This window comes from Mixophyes fleayi, chromosome 4 (assembly GCF_038048845.1).
Source record: "Mixophyes fleayi isolate aMixFle1 chromosome 4, aMixFle1.hap1, whole genome shotgun sequence".
Lineage (NCBI taxonomy): Eukaryota > Metazoa > Chordata > Amphibia > Anura > Limnodynastidae > Mixophyes > Mixophyes fleayi.
Window position 1 is genome coordinate 178,240,516 of NC_134405.1, and position 25,270 is coordinate 178,265,785.

Genomic DNA, 25,270 nt, shown 5'->3' on the forward strand with positions numbered 1-25,270 from the left:
GCAGAGCAGTGAAAAACATATATTTTATTTAGTGCGGGGTACATACTGCAAGTATAGGAGGGAATTCATTTCTGAGTGAGGAGTCGCCAGGTGTCACCAGGATGTCTGGCTGCTCCCATTCTCAGGTACTAGGGACCTGGACATCACAGAACTTTCTGCTCACCTCTGAGGGAAATGGAATTGTACATAATGACACCACCCACCAGCGGAGTGGGCGGGGTACGCTGTCACTATAGGACATGATGTTAAGGGGCGGAGTCTACCTCTGTGTCATGTGATTTGTGTTTATGTTGGGTTTGTCCTGGTTGTGGGCACGCGGATGGCTCCGAGCCTGACACGTGCCTGCTGTATTTTGGCACGTTCGGGTGTGATCCGCCCGCTCCCAGGGACAGGCGGGTCGCGGATGGACACACTGCTCACGACGGCGCTGGGGATGATGAAGCGCGCGCTGCAGACCTCCGCCAGTCCGGCCTCCAACCTGCGGACTCTGCGCTTTGATAACCGGGCGCTGCGCAGTCTGCCCGTGGAGCAGGGTGATGGGCAGGACGAAGACGCCGTGCGGTCCCGGCAGGTCTCGGGGGCCTGCTTCTCCCCAGTGCGTCCCACCCCGGTGCTGACCCCCAAGGTGGTGGCGCTGTCTCACCCAGCACTGGCTTTGCTTGGTCTGCAGCTCGGGGAGGAAGATGAAGACCAGGCGGCCGAGTACTTCAGTGGCAACCGGCTACTGCCAGGCTCCCGGCCGGCCGCTCACTGCTACTGCGGCCACCAATTCGGGAGCTTCGCGGGACAGCTGGGGGACGGGGCGGCCATGTACCTCGGGGAAGTGTTAAACCCGGCAGGGGAGCGCTGGGAGATCCAGCTGAAGGGAGCCGGGCTCACCCCCTACTCCAGGCAAGTGAACCCATCAACACACATGTAGACATGTAACAACAATGCCATGAACTGCAGGAGCCACCTAGATATAAAGCAACATTCACCTGGTTTGCTGCTGCTCCATTTACATTCTGTGATCCAGTCCTTCTACTTTGTACACTGCATAGAAGCAATCGCCATCATTCTACACTTTAAAGGAATGACTGCACAAACTTGTCTCTGTCAGATCATGACTCAGCAGTGCAGAAATTCTCTTTCAACCACTTAAGAGTTAATTACAAAAGTGTAAAATGCAGCCCCACAGCTCAAACGTCATGTGCTTCTATGTTTGCTAATATACAGGTACATTCACACAAAGTCAATATAGTAAAATACCAAGATCCTGGCAGCTCTAGTCTTGAAGTGCAATTAATTGTATCTTCTGGTGCTAGTAGCTGGGTAGTTTCTGCTTTCTTGACTGACTATGGGATATCTTTTTATTAATTTGCAAGTTTGTTTTGGTGGAAGAAGAGGTTTAATTGAAGTCCTGGAGAAGAGCATTTAATGGAGAGGAGAGGGGAGGGGGGGGGGGGGTATTATGACTATTTGATGCAGAAGCTCTCTTTCTCTGCAAACTGAGTTGCTCTTTACAGGGCTCTGCAGATGCTGGCAACCAAGAGTCATTCTATATTTTTATAGGGACAGCCTTTGTAACAGGTGCATTTAAAGCAGACAATTCCTTTTTTCTGTTAAAAAGTACACATCTGACACATGTAATAAAAACAGTTCCCATGTTCCCTAATCTCATGGGTAATTTGTTAAATACATTTTGTTAGTACTAGCAGTATATTTGAAGAAAAATTGTAGTCCTAATTATTATTGTTTATAATAATTATATTATTGCTTATTTGCTTCCATAGACTGTAAGCTTGCGAGCAAGGGCCTTTTCACCTCTTTGTCTGTTTTACCCAGTTTGTTTATTACTGTTTGTCCCCAATTGTAAAGCGCTATCAAATATGTTGGCGCTATATAAATGATGATGATGCTTAGCACCACCATATTATGCAGAACTTTCCATAGCATATTGAATCATTTACGTCAGATCCTGCACCATTGAAGCCTACAGTTGTAAAATTTTACCACACAAATGTACACAATAGGTTATATTTTTTCGTCAGAATCCATTGAACCTACCAGTTTTTGGGTGAAAAAAAAAGTGGAGATCATCCACTCAAACACAGCTGAATAGTATTAACTCCAACAGAAAGTGACCTGGTCAGAATTAAACCATGGCTCCAGTGGTGTTACAGCAATGCTAGCTACTGTGCTTTTAAATGTGGGAGTGCTGCTAAGCTTGACTTACAGAGGTAAGTGACATTTTTATTTTTCTCACCATGTGTATTTTCATCTGTGCCTATAAATGCAGACACAGAACATGTCTACAGGGCCAGTTCCAGAAAGAAACACTCCCAAATTCCTTCTAGTTATGTGCAAGTGGACAAATAGGCATATTGGTGCATATAGAGCTGTGGGACAGCATTTTTGTAAATGTCCTTGATTTGGGCTTGTTTTTTTGAAATGCAAATCATGTGAACCCACGTCCAATGTGTTTGATATGCTGTTGTTTTTCTAGCGTTTGAGATCATTGTAGGTCCCTCTATTGATGCCGATGCATTTAATGTATGTTAAATACCTGTAATGGTATACAAGTAACATTGTGAGTGTACATGGGTAATTGAAAACAATGGTCTCCATTTTCAGATTCATCATCCATTGTACTATCGTTAAAAACACCAGTACACTCTGTACATCTGTACAATAGTCTTGACCCAGATGTACACTAGTACATCTAGGACAAGATGCTGATTTCTTTACCAGAATACCACCTCCCCGCCTCTAGTCTTTCTACAATTGCACTGTCACAATTGATCCCAGACCTCCGTCTTGACTTTTGGAATACACAGGGTGCTAGACGGGTGTAGGATCTTATGGAGGGAGGATTACTTTCCCCTTTGTCACAAATTCAAGAAGATATTCCAGTTTGTGATTATTATAAGTAGCTTCAAATTAGACATTGGATACATTCCCAACCCTCATACCCACCGATTTTGAAGCCGGCTCCACCTGGTATTATGTCCTCTTTCTCCCCTACCTCTCATGCGGGAGGCATCTCAGTATGGTATCTCCAGCTATTGCACTTTTACACCTTTATCCCCCTCATCTTCAGAGCCATAATCCTTATGTTGCTGGGCATATACTTATCTCAGCAAGAGCCGCAATAGCGCGAAACTGGAAATCCCCTTTGATTCGGTCTCTTACCAAAATTATTAACAAAGTCCAACACAGCTATGAGATGGAAACTATAGGCTTTAATTATGTTTCAACAGTTTCTTTGCCTCTGGTTAAATGGTTCATATGTCTGCCTCTTAACCCCTCATGCTTATGCTGTATACTTCTGTGAGGTGTAGATGTCCTGATCTCATAATTACTATTATGGTAAATTGATTACTGTATGGCCCGTGTCCCAACTCTTTCCCCACTGTTTGTTTTCCTCTCCCTCCCCCTTGGTCTGTTTTACATGTAATTTAATGTTTTATGTGTTTTGTTTTTTGTTATTTTTTTTGAATGTCTGTTTATTGGCAGTTTTGATTCACTACTCTGCTTGACATTATGCACTGTAATCAGTAATTACTGCTATGTAGGTTATATATTATTTTACCAAAAAACGTAATAAAAACCTTTTAAGTTAAAAAAACAAAAAGCAAAACACTAGTACAAAAGGCAAGAAATAACTCAAGTGAGCTGATGCCTTATTGAGTTAATGGTTTTAATGTAGAAATTAGCAGCTCTTGTTACTAAGAAAGCTGCAGAAGTATTTGAAACTGGACTGGAAGCATACATAGTTTTATCTAAGACAGTAATCGGCAACCTGATACACTTAAAGCTGGTTACACACTACATGTTTTTTCATCCAATTATTGTGTTGACCATTTGGTAAGGTATCGTATTAGTGTGTGTACGCTCCCACAATCATGTTATATCGTTCCAAAGCACATAATATCATTTGGTTTTATAAACTTCCTAATCTCTTTAAAAGATGGCAAATGTGGAAGTGTGTATAGACTCACGACCAGCCGTGTCCATAGATCTCTATAGAGCAGTGTTGGCTATCCTGTGACACTCCAGGTGTTGTGAAATTACAAGTCCCAGCATGCTTTGCCAATATATAGCAGCTTATTGCTGGAAGGGTATGCTGGGACTAGTAGTTTCACAACACATGGAGTGTCACAGGTTAGCCAACACTGCTATAGAGTGTGTGAAGACTCGGAGGACCCCGTTGCCCATTACTGAGCTAAAGTCTGAAACTTTTCATACGCAGCTGTTTTTCAACTTGAAAGACTTATTTTTGGTGAAGTATCATGTATAAATTTTGTTTAGTAGGTAACTAGTTGTTAAACGATTTGCTATGACATTTTGGTGATATTTTACAGATTCACAGAATTCTCTAATCTAAAAACGTGAGGAGTATTATCAACAGTATTAAAACTGAAAATTAGTTTCAATTAATAAAATTGTCGTGTGTATTGTATTTTTTTAATTTTCTAAAATTGTCTTGTATTCTAGACAGGCAGATGGTAGAAAAGTGTTGCGATCCAGCATAAGAGAATTCCTCTGCAGTGAAGCCATGTTCCACCTTGGAATACCAAGCACAAGGGCTGGTGCCTGCGTTACCTCGGACTCCACTGTTATCAGAGATGTCTACTACGATGGGAACCCCAAGAAAGAGAAATGCACAGTAGTTTTACGCATTGCTCCCACATTTCTAAGGTCATTTTGGCATTCAAGTATCTCTACAGCTTTAATGAGAAGCGCTACACTTTCTGGTTCTTTTCTAAATGCTGTAATCTGAAAGTTTTGAGTAAGAAATTGCTATTTTTATTTTTTCAGGTTTGGATCGTTTGAGATCTTCAAGCCAGTTGATGAGTATACCGGCCGGCAAGGTCCAAGTGTCGACAGAAATGATATTCGGATCCAAATGCTGGATTATGTGATCAGCACATTCTATCCAGACATACATGAGAAGTATGCAGACAATGCAGCAGAGAGGAATGCTGTGTTCTTCAGAGAGGTAGTGTTTGCATTATTTTTGTGCTGTTTCACAGCCCATAATTAATAAATCTCCATTTAAAAAATAAAAGGTGGACCTTTACAAATACGTTCTAAATATACTTAACTTTTTAATGCAGGGAACGACATCAAATGAAATAACGTGGTGCCTTACCCAAATATGTTTAGTGTAAATAGAATGATTTGTAAAATTTGAGCACTAACCAATATTTTTTTCCCAATAAGGAACAAAATATTTAGACAGACTGGTAGTTCATTGTAAAATTACTATTGTATCGTCTACAAATTAAACACTTTGTCGGAAGTATAGTGACTTAGAAGTTGTGGACATGTACAAAATAATAGTAATACTTGGTTAGTAATGCAAAGTATTTTTGCAAAGAGAGGATCACTAGGATCCCCCTCCCTTCCAAGGATGGTATGGCAACCCATGTTTAGTGTCCTACCCCATAGATTAGCAAGCCACCTTGTGTAGTAAGTTTTCATTTACAATATACAATTGATGTGTGTTCCACCGTTTCCTCTCATTTTGATTATTTGACATAAACCAACAAAGGGTTTAATGTTCTATGAAAATAGATCTGTTTTAAGAATCCTTTCCCTTTATGCGGCTAAACATTTGAATCTTCAATAGCAGTCTTCTCATAGATTTTCATATGTGGGATTTTTTGCATTGCTAGTATTTTGACCTTGTAAATAAAAATCTCTGTCAGAAGACCCAGACTAAATTCATATCAGAAAAAATTTGATTATAAGTTGTTGGACAATCAAAAATATATGTCACAAAATGTCATTATGTTAACTATTAGTTCTGTATGTCACTGATTTTATGGGGGTTTAGTGTTTCTAGTGAATAACATTTATTTTCTTCTAGATTACAAGAAGAACTGCCAAGCTGGTTGCTGAATGGCAATGTGTTGGATTCTGCCACGGCGTACTAAATACTGATAACATGAGCATTGCTGGACTTACTATTGATTATGGACCGTTTGGTTTCTTAGATAGGTTGGTATGGAAGTAGCATATCTTCGTCACATTGTACTTTATACACCCGTAGATATCACCCCTGGTGGGGAGAAGCCATGTGTGTAAATACCAGTGTTGGTGGCTCCACACTCTGATAATTAGCTAAAAGTATGCGTTTTGATAAAGAATTTATTTTCAAAGACCAATAACATTGTGCAAAATTATAAAATCTGCAATAAATATATTTAATGGTAATAACCTATTTTTAGTTGGTCTCTTAGCCCAAACACAGCTTGCTTACAATAATCTATTTACCTAGTCAGTGCTCTTCTCAGCCGCCCTTGTGTTGTGGAACATATCAGTATGGAGGCTGATTAGTCAGATATAGAGCCCCTGGATTTCTTTCCACCTTCTGAGACAGGTTAGTACAAAATGGCTAAACATTAGTACAAACCCTTAGGTGCTACCTGTCTTCTCTCTGAAGTCCTTCCTAATGCCCATGGGTTTGCAGCATTTGGCTATTTGTATACTTGTTGTAAACACCTTTGAGCAGTACATATTATAATAGTGAGCAGCTCTTTAGAAAACAGTCAAACTCTTCATACAAATCTGGTAACATTTAGGGCTAGATTTACTAAGCTGCAGGTTTGAAAAAGTGGGGATGTTGCCTATAGCAACCAATCAGATTCTAGCTTTCATTTATTTAGTAACGTCTGCAAAATGACAGCTAGAATCTGATTGGTTGCTATAGGCAACATCTCCACTTTTTCAAACCCGCAGTTTAGTAAATCTAGCCCTTAGTTGTTTGCTCCAATAAAAACAATGACAGCCATAAGAAATGATCTCTTTCCTCCTCTGGTTCTGTGTGTGATCATGCAGCTTCCTTGTTTTTATGAAGAACATCATTCTGCATCTGCTTTCTCTGCCATGGAGCAACTGGTAATTTCACTAAAGCTCTTTGTACTTGTAACCAAAACATTATATGAAAACTAAAATAACTTTTGATGAGAACAAAGTAAAATAAATTGTTAGGGTGCATGAAAAAGGGGGATCATGTCTACAATTGTGTAATGTATTCTTATTGCAGTATATATTGGATCAGTGCTTACTAAGTAGACATCCAGAATGCACAAAATATCACCTGTTTTTAAATTCACAATAAGTTTTGTTCTAATGCAAAGTGTCTGTAATATTAAAAAGTTGTGGCATATTTTTATTTTTTTTTAAAAGTCTGAAGACCATTATCATTTCAGCTAATGATTGCTTCTGTGATTCACAACTGTCTTAAATTGGATTACACATGTGACTTACAATTCACCTAAGATGGCCTTTTATGCCAGCCATTATTAAAGTCTACTTGATCTAGCGTTAGCCTTCTGATCTTTTTCTTGCCTTTTTTCATGTATGTGTTAACTTGAGTTGTGGTGTCAAAAATGGGGGTGGGGGTGGAATTCTTTATTTTCTGCTTTAGTGAATATGTTTCTTAGGTGGAGATTCAATTCTGCACAATGTCTCTCCGGAATGTCCACAGAGACACATTGCGCCCGATGTTCTGGCTAAATTATCTTGATCACTGTAGGAGTATTTTGTGTTTTGCAGGTATGATCCTGAGAACATTTGTAATGGCTCTGACAATATGGGACGCTATGCCTACAACAAGCAGCCAGAGATCTGTAAGTGGAATTTGGGGAAGTTTGCTGAAGCTCTAGTTCCGGAGCTGCCCTTAGACATTAGTCAGAAAATACTTGAAGATGAATATGATGTAGAATTCCAAAGATGCTACATGCAAAAAATGAGGATGAAGTTGGGTCTAATTCATCTGGAGCTTGAAGAGGACAGTAAACTAATCTCAGATTTGTTTGACACCATGAGTCTTACAGGTGAGATTTATCAGTTACACCAGTCAGCCTTGGTCAGTTGTATGCATGCGAGTGTGAATTCAGTGATTTTAACTTGTCAAAAGTACAAATGTATAACTTTACAGATGATTATTGTTAATTCAAAGTGATTTATTTTTGTCATGCACACATTGCAAATATTGCCTGCGGCAAAACAGCACACACACACTCTAATTATCATAGTCTATTTAATCATTTCAGATGGAGTTGGTTAACCACTTCAAATGGCAAAGTTCACGCCTCTTCACCAAACCAAATGTTAATAATAAAAAATACAAAATTTCTGATTGTGTGGTCCCAAAACAATCAATTTACAGATTGGCTTGGATACAGTTTTTATAAGACTTAGCAGTAATACTCATGAAACATTTCATTCTGTAGTTTACGGATGAAAACCTTAAAATGAACGGGTGCCAGACCAGATGTTTGCATAACACTTCATTTTTTGGCAGTCAATGTGCATAAAATATCAGTAGTCCTTTAAATGTGCAGTGTTCATAAATGTCATTGCTTTGAAACATAGTGTTTGTATCTTCTAATTCACTGAACTTTCTCCATGTGTCGTGTACTAGAAGGCATTATAATCTATAATTTAGTATATAATTCTTGTTTGCATATGTGAATAACAATATGAACTTTATTAATGTTTGATAATGCCGTTCTTTTTAGGGTCTGATTTTACAAATACTTTCCGGGTCCTCAGTAAATTTTCTGGAAATGCTGCAGACATAGATGGCTTTTTGAACACCGTTGTTGACCAGTGTGCTACCTTGGAAGAATTAAAAGTTGCTTGCAAACCTAGAATGGACCCAAGGTTTTGTATATATCCTTACACATTATCGTTATTTACTTTCAATAGCATTACATGTATTGCAGTGTTAGGCTGTACATAATATATGGCTATAAATAAAACAGCTGGAACATTTGCCGTCCTAATAGATTGAAGGGCATATTTAATATTTGTTTAAGTAGCAAAAATGTTCTGTAACGAACTGCAGCTAATCTGATATGAGCTGTTGGTAATGTATGTTAATGAAACAATGGAAATGGCCACACATTTTTTTGTTTTATTTGTATAATATTAAAAAGTTTTAGTCTTTGGGGTGAATTGTCATGTATTTATTTTGTTATGTTGACACTAAACTTGGCACATTGCTTGTTATACATGTAGCAAATATATTTTTTGTTTTCCAGGCAACTTTCAATGATGTTGATGCTAGCACAGAGCAATCCTCAATTATTTGCATTAATTGGGTCTAAAGCCAACATAAGCAAGGAGCTGGAACGTATAGAAAAATTTGAACAATTTGAAAAGTCCAGTACTGAAGACCAGCTGAGTAGTAGCAAGAAGCACTGGGAAGAATGGCTTCAAAAATACAGGTATTGTAATGTTTTCTTAACTGCATAAAAACGAATGTATGGTTGCGTGGGGGTGGTGAAAACATTAGTGGGAATCCATTTTGCTATCTAGAAAGGCCCAAATTGGATGGGAAAGTGTGTTGCTTTCCAGGAGGCAAAGCGCAGCACCAGTGATTTGAGTGCTGGAAGGATTGCCCACCAGTAACTACTTTGCATGCTTAAGCCTGTGGACAGACCTCCCCCCCCCCCCCCCCCCCCCCAACATCAGAGGAAAGGACAGTTTTTCAGGTAAATGACACATAATAAATTAGTTTGGAATTGTAGCAAATTGCATTTATTCCTTACATGAGTGGACAATGTAAACTTTCATTTATGAAAAAAATATCTTCTATTTTGTTATTGTATAAACATGTTATTAACTGAATAAGTAGAAATAATTGAAAATGATGAGTCACGAATGGAAGAGCTCTGGTGGAATTTTCAAAATCGCTGCTCTGCATCTTTTTCATGGTGTGGATCAACTATCTATATTACTCACTTTGTTCTATGGCATTTAACAGCTGATAGGCAAGGCCACACAAATATATTAAAGTAAACCATTGTAAATGGCTGTGGTTTTTATTTTTCCTTGAGTTCGCATGTTGAAAATATGTTTTCTTTTAATGCCAATGGTCTGCATTGTGTTTACAGAGTCCGCTTGGAGAAAGAACAAGCAAATATTGGTGATAAAGACACTTTGCATGCTGAGCGGGAGAAAATTATGAATTCGAACAACCCAGCATATATCCTGAGAAATTATATTGCTCAGAACGCCATTGATTCTGCTGAGAAGGGAGATTTCACTGAGGTAATGGGAAAGTATATTATCACAAAGACTCAACACTTCTATAATTACATAATTTTCTTAGCGCTCATGCTGATTTTATTTCCTCCTTATGCAGCTGAAATGTTTTAAAAACCTTACACCCCCCCACCAGTGATACAGGTTCCCTATTAATGTCTACCTTTAATAGTATGAACCCAGCTTTAGAATGGGAAAAAATAACATGACCATTTATTTGATTGACCATAATTACGAAACGTCTTTTTCGTGTTATTGCTGTTAAGTGCATGCATACTTGCTCTCTAGGAAAGCTATATTATCACCACCCTGACACTCCTTAATTATGCTGTATTTATCTTCCATACGGTTGTTTGTCAGTATTGACTACTTTTATGTCCTTTACTGCTGTGAAGGTATACTTTGGGTATGGTTGCAGGCAGCTTGCCATTTTCCTTACAGTATACTCTCACCTGAATTCACACTGACCTATATTAGTAGTTACTTGTTGGGCACTTTTTATTTTTCCATCATTTTGTTTTTTGTTTATTTTATTCCCCTGTTTGTGTGGATGTGTCCATTCACATAACGTGTATCTGTCTGCTCTTTTGGTTGTTTATATACTGACCCCCTGGCCAGTTTAGACTTCTAGATAATGGCCAACTTGTTTTCACTTGGTCCAACCCCTCATGCCAATATTAGAACACCTATGTGAGCCTTGTAAAACTTTGATAAAACTGATGTAGAAGATACAAAGTTATTTTGTACTGTTTAAAACAATAAAAATAAGAGCTACAGCATATTCTATAATCTCTCCCAATAAAGGAGACTTATTACACATGCCACAACGTAGGTTCAGATACAAAGCAGTTTTGACAGCAGCAGCAGTGCCTCCAGGCCAGCATTGTAAAATGATCTAACACTGAAGGATTGTTTTCTCTCAAAGTGTTTTGCTCTAAACCCGTTCACTAGGTCAGGCGAGTATTGAAGATGTTGGAAAACCCATATGAGGAGGAGTCTTTCCATGAGGTTCCAGATGTTTCATCAGAAGACGGTTTGGAAACTGCTGCTGCTGCTGCCGCCGCCTGTAGCCCTTCAAACCTCTCAAAGATTCCCTACAATAGCAGGCCTCCACTTTGGGCAACAGAGCTCTGTGTCACCTGATCTTCATAATGGCCTTGTTCCTCTTTAGCAGCTGAAGAATGTGGGTGTTCTTTAGTTAATTAAGGTCAACAAGGCCATAGCAAGTGCTCTTAGGTTTTTAAAACTACGTTTGGATGTTAATATTTTCATAGTCATCATATGGAAGAAAAAAGGTATAGCAACTAGAACCAATTGCTATTTTGAATGTACATATAGTATCCAAATGTAATTTTTACATGAAGGCAAAAATATAAATTCAGAAATCTGATGTATTTTGGCCTGATATTCACCTACTAGTGCTTGTGAAATAAATTAATAGCTTTACTGTTTGCATTTTGTGTAGCCAGTTACAGGTTGCTAAGTGGTTTCAGTAAGGCTAAATATTATCTTAAATTATGTGAAAAATTCAAATAGAGCAGAATTTGGCAAATCATGGGATCTCAATTAATGCTCAGTTAGCAAATAGCTAGCTGTACATGATGAAACGATTTGTCCTGACCTGCTGTTTAAATTTTTTTTATATTTAATATAACTATTTCCTCTACTTTAAACAATGAAAGAGGTTAGTTCATGTGCAATAAAATTTTATGCTATATTTAATGCTTTATACGCACAAAAGCTATCCAGAGACATGAGCTACTACTGTATTTATGGAGAATTAGGATATTCACGTATTAGCTGATGGTTACTATGTGCCTTTGTACAAACTGTACTTTGTTACAAGGGAATGATATATTCCTAGACATGGATCATCAATAACCATTAATTCCTTAGCTAGATTGTACATTGATTTTATGTGAATGGTTAACCAAAGTTATTATCGAAGTAATATGTTCTTCTCCATGATGAAAGCATCATTTAATGTGTTCATGGTACACCCACAGTTTTTTCCAATGACTACTGCCAAGGAAGGTCAGCCTTCGACACAAGTGGTCTGTCTCTTGTAAAATTTATTGTAATAAAAGGTTCATGTATCCACATTACCTGTGTTTCTCACTGACTATCTGGACTTTCACTGGCAATGGATGAGGAGAGACAAGGCTCAGATCTTTCCTTCACCTCTTGATAGTCATCTGAGCCATATAATATGACAAATCTGGAAACATGGGACACACTTGCTTTCTAGATATTAGGGTTAGTCTCAACTTTACAATTCGTAAATTTTCTGTACTGAACAAGCAATGTCGAACTCAAAACCCCAGTTGGTCTAAACAATCAAAGTCTGCGATTGTGTGGGCCTCAAACTTTCCCACTCTCCTCTCCCTTTCCTCTCCCTTCCCTCCCCCCTCCCTCATGGGCCACAAAAAAAATATGCTTTTAGGCCACATGTGGGGAGTTTGACATCCCTGCTATAGATTAAAAGGTACTAAGAAAGAACTTTAGCAAATTGTTCAAAAATCCTTTGGTCATGCAGAGGGGCAGATATCAATCAATATTCAGTCCAAAAACTTACAGCATGCAATCACAAGACCATTGACAGAAAAGAGAGTGCATTCTGCAATGGCAGAATCAGGGTCAACATTTGCCTATATTTGTGGAGTGAAGCAAACAATGAGTATCTATATTTGTGGTTTGTTTTTTTAGAAAAGCAAATATTTTACATTGTTTCATGCAAGTAACGCTGAATGGCAGATTAACTTGTCCCAACGGGGGTGATCTTATAGCTTACACTGGTTGCAGAAATTGTGGGGGGACTAACGGTGTGGAGTGTTACCGCAAAAGCTACAGCCAGCATCAGGTTGTGATTGGCTGGTCACACGATAATGGGGAACCCGCAGCGTAGTGTCCCTGTGGCTGAATTCTCTAGTGAAATCGAAAAAAACAAAATGCCATAAGCATGTAGCGTATGTAGAAAGATTGTGGCTGTTAAACACTGAGTTGAGCAAATTGTATACGTTTATAAGGGCCACACAGATGCATTTTTACTTAAATAATCCCACCAGCCACATAAAAATGCAGCAACTTCAGCTCTTGTATTAAGCAAATTCAAAGCAAGATCTACATCAAAATGGTTACATACTTACACCATTGTCTAGGTTGCAAAGCTGGAACACTGACATTTGCTTTATTGGTTTCATACCACCTAGACTGGTTAATGATTGCATACATTAGTGCAGTTAATACATTTTGAAGTATTTTTAAAACAATTTAATGTTGTATTTAATAGTTTAATAATCAAATCTGCCCAGCTGAAATCAAATACTTAAAATTGCTGTAATTGAGAACTCCATTATGTCCCCCCCCCCCCAACTTCAAATACAATTAGGCATGGAAAAAATAAACATTTTGTTGATTTTCTAGTTCATACAATAAGAAGTAAAACAAAAACAATGGAAAGAAGCAGCAGCATAGCCTACATGTGATAATTCTGTAATGTATTGTAAAGGTAACTCATGCTTGCAGGTAACAACTGATAGGAACAGTACCTTTTAGGCCAGGCCTGTCCAACCTGCGGCCCTCCAGATGTTGTGAAACTACAAGTCCCAGCATGTCCTTCCAGCTATCAACAGGTTGTCTACTGGCAAAGCATGCTGGGGCTTGTAGTTTCACAACACCTGGAGGGCCGCAGGTTGGACAGGCCTGTTTTAGGCTATGTAAACATGGCATTAAACTCTTGTAAATTAGCTTTGCACGAAAGCTTTCACACACTATATGGTAGAGTCCACTTTAAAGGCGTTCAGTATATGCTTATTGTATTGAGCAGTTTAAAACTGCTTAAACATTCAAGAAGCAAATTGAACTTTGACTGTTCTCCTGTAATAGATTAAGAGTTCCATATCCAGGGTGGAGGGTGTATTAAGAATATTAAAATAAAGCTACATAAATGTCCTGGAGACACATCATATGCGAACATCATTTGTTCCCATGGAATTCTAAGTAGACATTAAAGAGCAACAGCGATTAAAAAAAACAACAAAATACAGGGCCTAGAGCAGGCCTGTCCAACCTGCGGCCCTCCAGATGTTGTGAAACTACAAGTCCCAGCATGCCCTTCCAGCTATCAACTGGTTGTCTACTGGCAAAGCATGCTGGGACTTGTAGTTTCACAACACCTGGAGGGCCGCAGGTTGGACAAGCCTGGCCTAGAGCATTCATACAAGAAAACAAAATCAAGACAAACGCTCTTACACATTCGTGTGTTCTTGGTCATATAACATGTCAGATTTTCTTAGCATTTCACTTGTATTTACTAAGCAATGAGAAATGAATGCTTCATCATCAGCTATTTATATAGCGCCACAAATTCTGCAGCGCTGTACAGAGAATTCACTCACATCAGTCCCTGCCGCATTGGAGCTTTTAGTCTACATTCCCTAACATACACACATAAAGAAAAGGCTAGGGTCAATTTGATAGCAGCCAAATAACCTACTAGTATGTTTTTAAATTCAGTACTCCCATGTGTAAGCATGTATACATTGTTGTTCCTCATGTGCTTGCATATTTCTTTTATTTTCTGTTTTTCTTTTGTTTTAAGTATAACATATTGGTTACAATATCAACATGGGAATGTACGTAGTGTATATGACATTATAGGCAATATATAGGGAAGAGGAAGAAAGGCATTCTACAGACAGTAGAATGTCTACTCCATTCACCTTTTCCGTTACTGTGGGGAGTACGGCTGAGGGAGATACCAAGTCAAACTTTTTTTATTTTTTTTTATTTGATATAATACTTTGAGTAGGAGTGAGGGAATAGACTTAAACTTCTGAAAGGCTTGTCAGTTCTTATTACACAATCAGATACAGATCAGAGCTGAGTGGTGTTTGACATAAGAGATCATTTCACCTCTTATTACTGCTTTTGCTAGTTGCAAAAGTGATATTGGATTGTCCTCATGTTCCTGGTTGTTTAAAAAAAGTATGTTTGCCAAGTGGCTTCTAATATTTTTCTAAATTTAAGGAAATTAGACAGGCTGGGAACCACCATTATTTGAGTGCACCATGTGTATTATGACATTCTATTTTTAGTTAAGAATGCACATGATCAGACATCTAATTGGCTCAAAGTTTATCTCTTTTATTTTGGTCATTAGAACTTGGGTATCAAAAGGTATCCAAGTTCTAATATTAGGTTGTGCTGATAAACATGTAAATTCAGTATCTAAAGCTCTAAATCTATGATCTATTATATATGGTATCTCATAGTTCTGCACTAAACACATAATACAAGGCCACACAAGCTAACAGAACAGGAATGTTGAGTGCTGATGCGTATAGTGGGTAAAAAGTGTGTCCTCTTTTGCCGCACTTGCCTACGAGTTCAAAACTGCTTCTGGAAGCAAGATTGGCACAAAATCTGTTTACCAGGAACTTGATGGATTGCTTTTCCATGGCCAAGCTGCTGGACACAAGCATCACATCACCACGTGCAATGCCAAACGTCAAGTAGGACAGTGTAAAGCACACCGCCATTGGACTCTAGAGCTATGAAAACGTCTTCTGTGGAGTGACTAATCAGGCTTCACCATCTGGCAGTCTGATGACTGAATCTGGGTTTGGTGAATGCTATGAAAAAACGCTTCCAACCTGAATGCATACTGCTAATTGCAAGGTTTGATGGAGGAGGAATATTGGTCTGGGGTTGCTTTTCCATGGTTTAGCCTGGGTCTCTTAGTTTCAGCGAGGGGTAATATTAATACTACAGCATACAATGACATTTTAGAATGGTATTCTTCCAACTTTGTTAACAGTTTGGGGTAGTTCCTTACGTGTTGCAGCATGATAATGCTCTCGTTCACCAAGTTAATTTCAGGAAATCATGGTTTCCCAAGTTTGGGGTGCAAGAACTTGACCGCCAACACACATGCATATTCTTACATAATAAGATAAATGGTTGATGTATTTATCAATGACTAATTTTTGATATATCAATTGCTGTGTATAGTAAATCACAGACAGAATTAAATAAGGTGCCAGCTGCAACATATAGAAGGTGCCGTATAATAGGTTAGAATAATTTATACAGCTTTAGCCCGAGCTTACAACAGCAGAGAAACGGGAAAGGCACTGCACTCACTACGCCCATCATTTTTTAATCTTAAGTTATTTCTTTAAAACATGTAAACACTTTACCAAAAGTTCAACTAGGACTGGATTATTTGTATTTTGTCCCACTGCAGATGAGTCCATGGACAGTTAAATTGGTGGGGTATTGGGCAAATAGTGCAGCATGGAAGATGTAGAATTGGAGAGAAAAATATAAAAATTTTCTAAAAAAAAAAAAAAAAAAAGCCAAAAAGAAACCCCTTGCAAGTTCTGTCTTTTATAAAAAAAAAAAAAATATAGATGTTGTAGTGGCTTATTATAACTACATTTCATTACATTCTTATACTGTATAACTTATGATTACTCCCCAATATTCTATGTATCTCAGTACAAAGGTTCAATACTGTAAAGTTTTATTACCTAATGGCTAATCTAATTTCACACAAATCCATTATTGGGTTCTTTTCATAACTACGCCTGGTGCATAGATTACTGGAAAATGATGTCTTATTAAACAGGGCCAGAAGAGTCCAGTCAGAGTTCAGTGAGTGTGTACAGAGTTGGGAGTGCCACAGCTTTCCCGGGCACTGCAGTAGGAAGAGTTTGAGGCAGATATGCCTTGTTCCCTCATATTGCGGTCTTTACTAGGTTGGAGGTTGTGATAAACTTACCATTGTGGACACCCTGTCGGAAAAACACCAATCAGCGCCCAAGGTCAGTCTGTCAACCTCTGAATGCAGCTGGAATACCAGGCCTCCATCATAAACAAGTTGTGATAACTAAAACAAAAAGAACCATGGACCTAGAGTAACACTCAGTGTAGCAAAGTAGTGTCGATGCTATAGTACCGTATACATATGGGCCCCTTTATCCCTGAGAATGGCAAGAAAAATAATATATATTATAACTAGATTTTGAAAAATTGTACAAACTGTCACCTGCGGCCTGACCTTTATTTCAGATAGTTTTTTCCTTGCTATCAGCCAGATTCTCTTATTAAGACTTTAATGAACAGGGTTTAATTTTTTTTTCTATTCTAGCAGTGGATCTGGAAGCTCAAATTGTGCTTTCAGTTCCATGCATGTGCCGGTTCCCCACACTTGCTTAGTTGTACAGGACAGCGGTCTCCAAAATGAGTAGTATCGAGTGATCATGGTTATTTTTTTTGCCACGAGAGCTGAACACTCATTGCCACAGTGATAAATTATGGCAAGGAGAACTAGCAGCATTAACAATGGGGCAGGGTGAATCATTTGTCTCTTGGAACTTATATCATTTAGTGGTCAGTTGCAAGATTTTATCCCATTGGGATGTAGTGGAGGTTCTTAGTCAGGTATTTTTTCCCACATTTGTGTAAATGGTGGGAGGAGATGGGGTCCCCTTAGCACCAAGGGGTAACTCATAATGATAAAATGAGCTTTTTGGTTTATGATTCCACAATAAAACCCCTGTGGTGGGTATCTGGTTAGTATCATGGCTGGATTAAAGCTGGTTTATAAGATGTTTGATATAGCACCTGTAGAATCTGGTGAGATAAAGACAGAGGACCAGGTTTACTGCCCAACATATCATCATCATCTATTTATATAGCGCCACTAATTCTGCAGCGCTGCAAAGAGAACTCATTCACATCAGTCCCTGGAGCTTACAGTCTAAATTCCCTAACATACACACATTCTGACTAAGAGAGACTATGGTCAATTTAATAGCAGCCAATTCACCTACTAGTATGTTTTTGGAGTGTGGGAAGAAACCAGAGCACCGGGAAGGGGTGGGGTACGGCATAACGGTGCTGACTACACCGACAACACCCTGACATCTTCAGTCCGGACGGTTGCTTTCCAAAGAGGATCCATTACGACTGTTCTTTGAACCGACTTCAACCAATCCCGATGAAGGAAGACGCCGGCGCGAGTTGATGACGTCAGTGACATAGGCAACACTGTTAACGCTGCTTTAAAGGGGGTAATGTAAGTAGGTGTACAATCTTTTTCGAACGTTCATCATACATAGACACATACATACATTATTCCCTTAAAAGCAGCGTTAACAGCGTTGATATGCTGACTACCACCGCCCGGAAGACACCCATGCAAACATGGGGAAAACATACAAATTCCATACAGATAAGACCATAGTCAGGAATTGAACTCATGACCCCAGTGCTGTGAGGCAGAAATGCTAACCACTAAGCCACCGTGCTTCCTATCACAGTAAGTTAACCCAGGCTCCATGCTGGAGGCGGTCACCGATCCAGCAAGGAGGGCTGCAGGGCAAACCAGAACCGAAGTTCTCTCTGAGAGATAAGACTGGTGGATGTAGTTTGAGCCCCATTTGGGTGGATGTAGTTTGAGCCCCATTTGTTGCTGGCCATCCTCCCTTGTGCATGAGATACAAACAAAAAGGACAGCTGCTCTGCGAATGGATGACAATCAGCCTACCTACCTCATCAAGCTTTAATCCCGTTCAGCAGGAGGGGTTTGTCGTGTCTGGATGCTAAATCCAGAACCAGAACCCAAGAAAACTATATTTTTTGTCAGATAATACACTGACAACACCTAGGCTGGAAAGAAGGACCAGCCCAAAACTGCACTATCGTAGAGAAAGACAAGATAAGGAAAAACCCCCATAACAGAACAGCAAACCAGACACCCTTCTTGCTGATGCAAAACCTAGAAATGGATAGGAAATAAGATCACCAAGCTCTAGAGGCAAGAACGATAACAACTGTAGCAGAAAAGACCAAGAATCGTTAACCAGAACTCCCTGTGGAACCTCAAGCAGTTGGAAGTGAAGAAAACCTCCTGAAAACAGGACCTCTGAAAGAGAAGCCAAACTCCTCTGAAAAGGATAGGAAAGGTTGAACCAGTTCGTTAAGAGACTAACACTGATCAATGTCTAAGGCAATAAGGACAAGAGACATGCCAAGTTAAAGGATGAAATAGGAACCTCCTTCACATAACAGACTGTTTGGTATATCACATGTAGTGGTAATCTATAGAGTAGGTCAATATTCTGGCCCTGAACATAGACAGGATAACCTTCGCAGACAGCCCCTGACTTCAAGAATACACTTTCCAAAAACACGTTCTGCTGTCCACCAGACGAGTACTGGGAAAACCTTATCTCCAACGCCTTCTTTAAGAATCCAAGGTTGAACGGCCTTCTGACTCTAGAAGTCAGCCTCCCAAATGTCCACCCTCGGAATATACCGCTGAGATGGCTGGGTAAGAACATACAACCCCGTTCAAAATCCAGACAGTCTCCTTCATGACCAAGTGCACTTGGTCCCTCCTAGAAGGTCCATACAGGCCACAGCCATGGAATTATGTTGTCAAATGAGGGTTGGTCCTTGAATTCTAGTACCTCGCTCTGAAGGTCCAAAAATTGAAAAAGTAATAGTTTTGCTATGAAGCAAGGCACTCTTTTCTTTAATTTTTCTATTAGCAAACTGCATTTGAGGATGAAGACCGGTATGAGAGATTCCGATGACCGTGTCGCAGACAAACCCCAAAGGGAAAATACATACATATACACCTGCTGGTCTGTAACCAGATGACCTGGCAGTGACACCAGCATTTTCTCAGTTAAGCACAATGAGTAAGAAACAGGGAGCAGGGGTGGCCCCTTAGCGATAAAACCTTGAAATGATAGAACAGACCTAGATCTGTGGCTCGCCACCAGAGTCCTTCTAAACTCCATACCTGCCTCCTCATCTAAGCCAGTGAAAATGTCTGGCACAACGGAGGATGAAGAAAAAATGATACCATATTTCTTTACATACATTTTCTATCCACGCTGTCAAAAAAAAGCAGCAATTGGAATAGGAATAGTGGTGGACCTGCAAGATGGAAATGGGGACATTTTTCCAAATTGTCTGCTGCCAGGGAAGATGGACCAGAAAATCTAAAAGGATGCCGCACGAATGTAAAGGACTGTCTGCTTCAGAGTAAGAAAAACATCACAACCACAGGTATCTCTGAAGAGCTGGGTTTAATGATCTCACCAGCATTCTAAAGCCTGACTACGAGGAATCATTCTCCCATCTAGTCATGTCTCCTACCAGAGCCCCACAGAATCTTATTTAGATCTTTCCAGGAAAAGACTTGGGTGGATCCTCTGCGCGTCTAAGAGTTGTTGGGGGACTAGGGGGGACTAGGTGTGACTTTTTAGTCATCCCCGGTACTGGGATTTTAGAAATCTGAATCCAAGGGGACTCCTGGACTACATATAAATGATTTAATAACCGCAGAGGCAGACCTACCTGAGAAGGGAGGTGTACTGCTTGTAGGGCTCTGGTTCCGAATGCCCATCTGAAAAACATAGTAGCTTTTTCTCCAGTAGTCTTGGGAGAGAGGGAGGGAGAGGGGGAGGGGAGAGAGAGAGGTGGAGAGAGAGAGAGGGGGAGGGTGAGGGCGAGAGAGGGAGAGGGAGAGAGAGAGAGAGGGGGAGGGAGAGAGAGGGAGGGGGAGGGAGAGAGAGGGGGAGGGAGAGAGAGGGGGAGGGAGAGAGAGGGGGAGGGAGAGGTAACTGTAAAACACCACGGGGGAGAAGGGGGTGAGTGGGCAGGTAGAGAATACCCATATATCCAATATATGAACATTATTATTATTATTATCATTTATTTGTTAGGCGCCACAAGATTTCCGCAGCGCCGTACACAGTACAAACAGTAGACTATACAGGGTGAAACAGTACAGAACAATAAACAAAAATACCAATAGTTCAGAACTCCAGGCAGGCTGCTGCAGTAAGCACGGAGCAGAAGAACAGGTTAGGAGACAGGAGGGAAGAGGGCCCTGCTCATGTGAGCTTACATCCTAAAGGAGGGTAGACAGAATCAGGCACAAGGGGAGCCAGAAGGGAGAGCGAGTGGTGGAGATGAGGGGTTAAGTAGATGGTTGGTAGGCTATGCGGAAGAGGTGAGTTTTCAGTGCACGTTTGAAACAGCACATCGTAGGAGAGAGACGGATGGAACGAGGGAGGTCGTTCCAGTGAAGGGGGGCTGCACGGGAAAAGTCTTGGATTCTGGAGTGGGAAGAAGTGATAAGAGTGGAGGAGAGGCGGCGATCATTGGCTGAGCGCAGGGAGCGGGCCGGAGTGTGTATGGAGAGGAGGTTAGAGATGTAGGGGGCAGTAGAGTTGGAGAGAGCCTTGTAAGTGGTGGTGACGAGCTTGAAGAGGATTCTAAAGGGGAAGGAACGCCAGTGTAGGACGAGGCAGAGAGGGGAGGCAGAGGAGGAGCGGCGCGAGAGGAACATGTATAGATACCACAAAATAGCACACTACAATCTTAGGATGCTATGCAGAGTCTGACCCCATAGTGTGACTAAACTAGTTAGTACTCTATAAACAACAATAAGAGTATAGTAACCAACACCATTGCTAAGAAGTGAGTACTTAATACCTATCGGATAAATTACAGTGACAGACCACTCAGACTAAATAGGGTCAGTACTTTATATCAAAATAAATATAAAATATTGTGTAACATAACCTTGGTTCAAAACTGTAGAAAAACGGTAGATGGTGTACAACCAAGACCATTACTTGAGCTATCCTGGTCCAGTCAATGTGCTCTGACTTTCCTGCCACTAGGATGTCATCCAGATAGGGCCAGAGAGTGGTCTCCAGCAGGTCTGTGGAGCATGTGACAAATCATTATCTACAGATTGTGAAGGGGACTTTAGTGCAGCATGTAATCCCCAGCTCTCTGAGCAATTTAAGGAGCTGGTAGCCTAGATGATTAAATTATTTGTGACTAAGGAGGATTTATATGCTATGTTGGGGTTGGGTACTGTTCAGCGACTGTACTATCTGTAAACTGGCGAGAGCTGCGATTCAACGTCAGCACTGCACCAGTACATGCCCCTCTACTTCCATTCCAGCGTAGTTTGTCCTCTGATCACTGGTGAGAAGTCCCTTGTATGGAATCTGTAGTGGGCACGGGCCACCGGCAGCACAGTCATCCACTCTGTAATGGGAGACTGTCGCATGCAGCCACGGCCCCCAGAGCAGCCCCTCGAACTGCTTGGTCAGTCGCTGGGTCTCTGGACAACCTCTTCTGGTGCCAGGTGACGCTTTATCTGGGGGCTCCCAAATGTTGGAGGGGGCCACACTAAAGTGCCACTGGCACTCTCCCTGACTGCAATCTCCTAGCGGATGCCGTTTAGAAAACTTACTAAGTAAAAAAAAAAAAAAAAAAAGAAAATCACTTTTAAAATAAAAAATGGCTAAACTACAAAAAATGAGTCCTACTCCGTAGGCACTATTAAAAAAAATCTAAGGAAGATGGCCAGAGGGGGCATAAAGCAGAGGGAACAGGCTAGACAAGTCTGATAGTGCCTTTACTCCTCTATACTCCAAGGTGAGCAGTGTCCCCCAACTGGTAGTAAAAGTGAAATTGGGATTTAAGCTTACCCTTCCTATTCATCTTGCCCACACTTCAAAGATGTAAGACATTCTAAACACGGGAGACAATACTACTGCATACAAACAACCCTTTCAGATGTTCAGGCTCAAAGAAGAAAGATCGGTTCCAAAGACCTGGCAATGACTATAGCACAGCTCTGTGATCCTGCCACCGCCAGGTGCTAGTTGGGACTGAGAATGCAGAAAGATTGACACATACAAATCAAAGTCAATGGGTTTTGGACATTGTCAGAAGGGGCTATAAGATATTGTTTCATCATGTTCCCAATGGAAACTTTTTTGTCAGATCCAGGAGTTTGAAGCTTTAGGCATCAGTCTGCAAACATTGCGGGGAACTTGCGTGATCTCTCTTATTCCTCTAGCCCAGATGGGCACTGGCTTTTATTCCAGACTCTTTCGAGTCAGAAAATTCACAGGGGTGATTTGTACTGCTCGAGATTTAAGGAGACAATCAATTTATCCACGCAAGATATTTCCGTTTGGAGTTTGTAAATTCAATTCTCTCGAATATAAAAGAATCCCTTTTGCATCACTAGAGATTCGTCAGGTTTTGTGGTCCTGGGACAGCAATTCCAGTTCGCTTGCCTTCCCCTTTGGTCTGGTAACATCCCCAATAACTTTCACCAATGTATTAATTACAGAGGTGTAATCGTTCTTCGACTCCACAGGCGCTACAATCGTACTGAAATGGTAAAAGTATTACTAAATAGCCAACTAAACAAAATCCAGAAAACAAGCACCACTGACTTAGGGGCTTACCTAGGGTGGTGAACTCAGGCTCCATCCTGCTGGCAAAGTTCGGTATCCCCGTGCTCCGTGTGCAGTGGCCAGCAGTGCTTTCTAAGGAACAGGGAACACCTACACTTGATGCCTGGTCCTCTATATTGGTCGTCCTTTAAGCTGGACATGGTGCAAGTAAGCCCCTACACACAGCGAATAATCTGCCCTCTCTTTCCACAGCTAGAGACATGAATAGACAATTTCTATTTGCCTATGTCAACCAAAGACTAAAAGAGGACCAACCCATTGTGATGGCTGCCATGGAGAATGGAAGAGCAATCATAATTTTCTTGCATTTAAAAATCTACTCTTGCAGTGAAGTATACAAACACCCAAATTAAGAACAAATGCTGAGCATTGTATACATCACATTATTTGCGTAATTATGAAATGGTAATCTATAATCATGTCACTGGGACATGACAACATGTTCGTTTTACTTTGAGTCAGTTAACAAAAGCAAGGAAAGTCAGTGTTAGGGTTAAAAACAATACAAAAATACAGCCCCACCATTGTGGAATTACTGGAGAATCACAGCTAAAATTAACCCACAGAGACCAACATAAACTTGATGATTGCAGCAATACAAATATTAGTATAATTTTAACTTTGTGGTAGAAATGCCCCCTCTTGTCCTGCAACACAAAATAAATTATTTTTATAACTACAGTATATGGTACTCCATTGCTTTATTAACATAAATGTCACTTGGATGGCATGATTAACAGAATGGACTGCCAACTAAGTACTACAACCTGATGGTAGACCACTGGAGGGGGAATAAGATCACTATTTGTAACAATACTCAACTTTTCAAGATTTAAATAACAGGGGCATCAGAGAAACCATGACATTGTCTTTACCAAGCAGTACGTACTCGTAGAGCTACAGCAAGATTGAGCCATGTACCTGGTACAATAATGTTGTAACATTTAGAAATTGCTTGGCTTCGGCCTGCTTATTCCACTCCTTGTTAGACTAAACAGTTACCTCACTCTTAGTATACAAACACAATGAATGTGTGTGTATGTGAATCCCCAACACAGCTACATACCCAATATATAGTATCTATGTATAGTATATACATTCGGTGAGGCACAACGTAAAGGAAAAAGCTTTCCCTTACCTTTATAATAGCCTCTGTATACCAAGTGGTACAGATGCATTACATTAGTAATATGCAAATTACATACTTAAATGTAACAGTTCTTGTATCTTGTACCCACATTCCAAAAACATACTAGTAGTTTAATTGGCTGCTATTAAATTGACCACAGTCTCTCTTGATCGGTATGTGTGTATGTTAGGGCATTTAGACTGTAAGCTCCAATGGGGCAGGGACTGATGAGAGTGAGTTCTGTGTACAATGCTACGGAACTAGTGGTGCTATATAAATAGCTGATGATTATGGCGACTGTCATCCCCTAATTTGTATGTTTTGTGCAGGACGGGGAGGGGCGCATTGGAGTTAGGGTTGTTCCACCCAGCAACAAAAAAATTCAGTGTAAGGTTCAAAACGCTAACTGATGCATTAAACTATTTGTTTTCTTTTCTTTTTGAGGGTAATGCATATTAAGCCTATGATGAGACGCATAATGAAAAAGGAAAAATGTTAAAAACATATTTTAAAATTACTTCATGGGTGACACATCCATATGCCAAATAGTCGATGTGTGTATATTTGGGAACTGTATATACAGTATTCGCAGTTTGCAAACATTATTTAAAGTTGTGCCTAGCAGGAGTGTAAGCAGTCTGTCCAATAAGCACTTGCTCATAGATACAGATGCGACCTCCTTTATCCTCTCGCCCCAACATAGCCTACAGTGGCGTTGAATGACGTGCTTAAAGGAAAAAAAACAAAACAAATAAAAACACCTTACTGTAAGGTACAGTTTCTC

General features: G+C 40.2%; 1 protein-coding gene across 1 annotated transcript; it reads left to right on the forward strand.

Annotated features, from left to right (window-relative positions):
* Window positions 1-269: 269 nt before the first annotated feature.
* Window positions 270-12,146, forward strand: SELENOO (selenoprotein O). The gene is made up of 9 exons (XM_075208906.1): window positions 270-895; window positions 4,481-4,680; window positions 4,801-4,981; window positions 5,855-5,985; window positions 7,546-7,826; window positions 8,514-8,658; window positions 9,039-9,224; window positions 9,894-10,050; window positions 10,996-12,146. The coding sequence occupies exons 1-9, from the start codon at window positions 320-322 to the stop codon at window positions 11,194-11,196; spliced, it is 2,058 nt and encodes a 685-aa protein (XP_075065007.1). The 5' UTR covers window positions 270-319; the 3' UTR covers window positions 11,197-12,146.
* The last annotated feature ends 13,124 nt before the right edge of the window (window positions 12,147-25,270 follow it).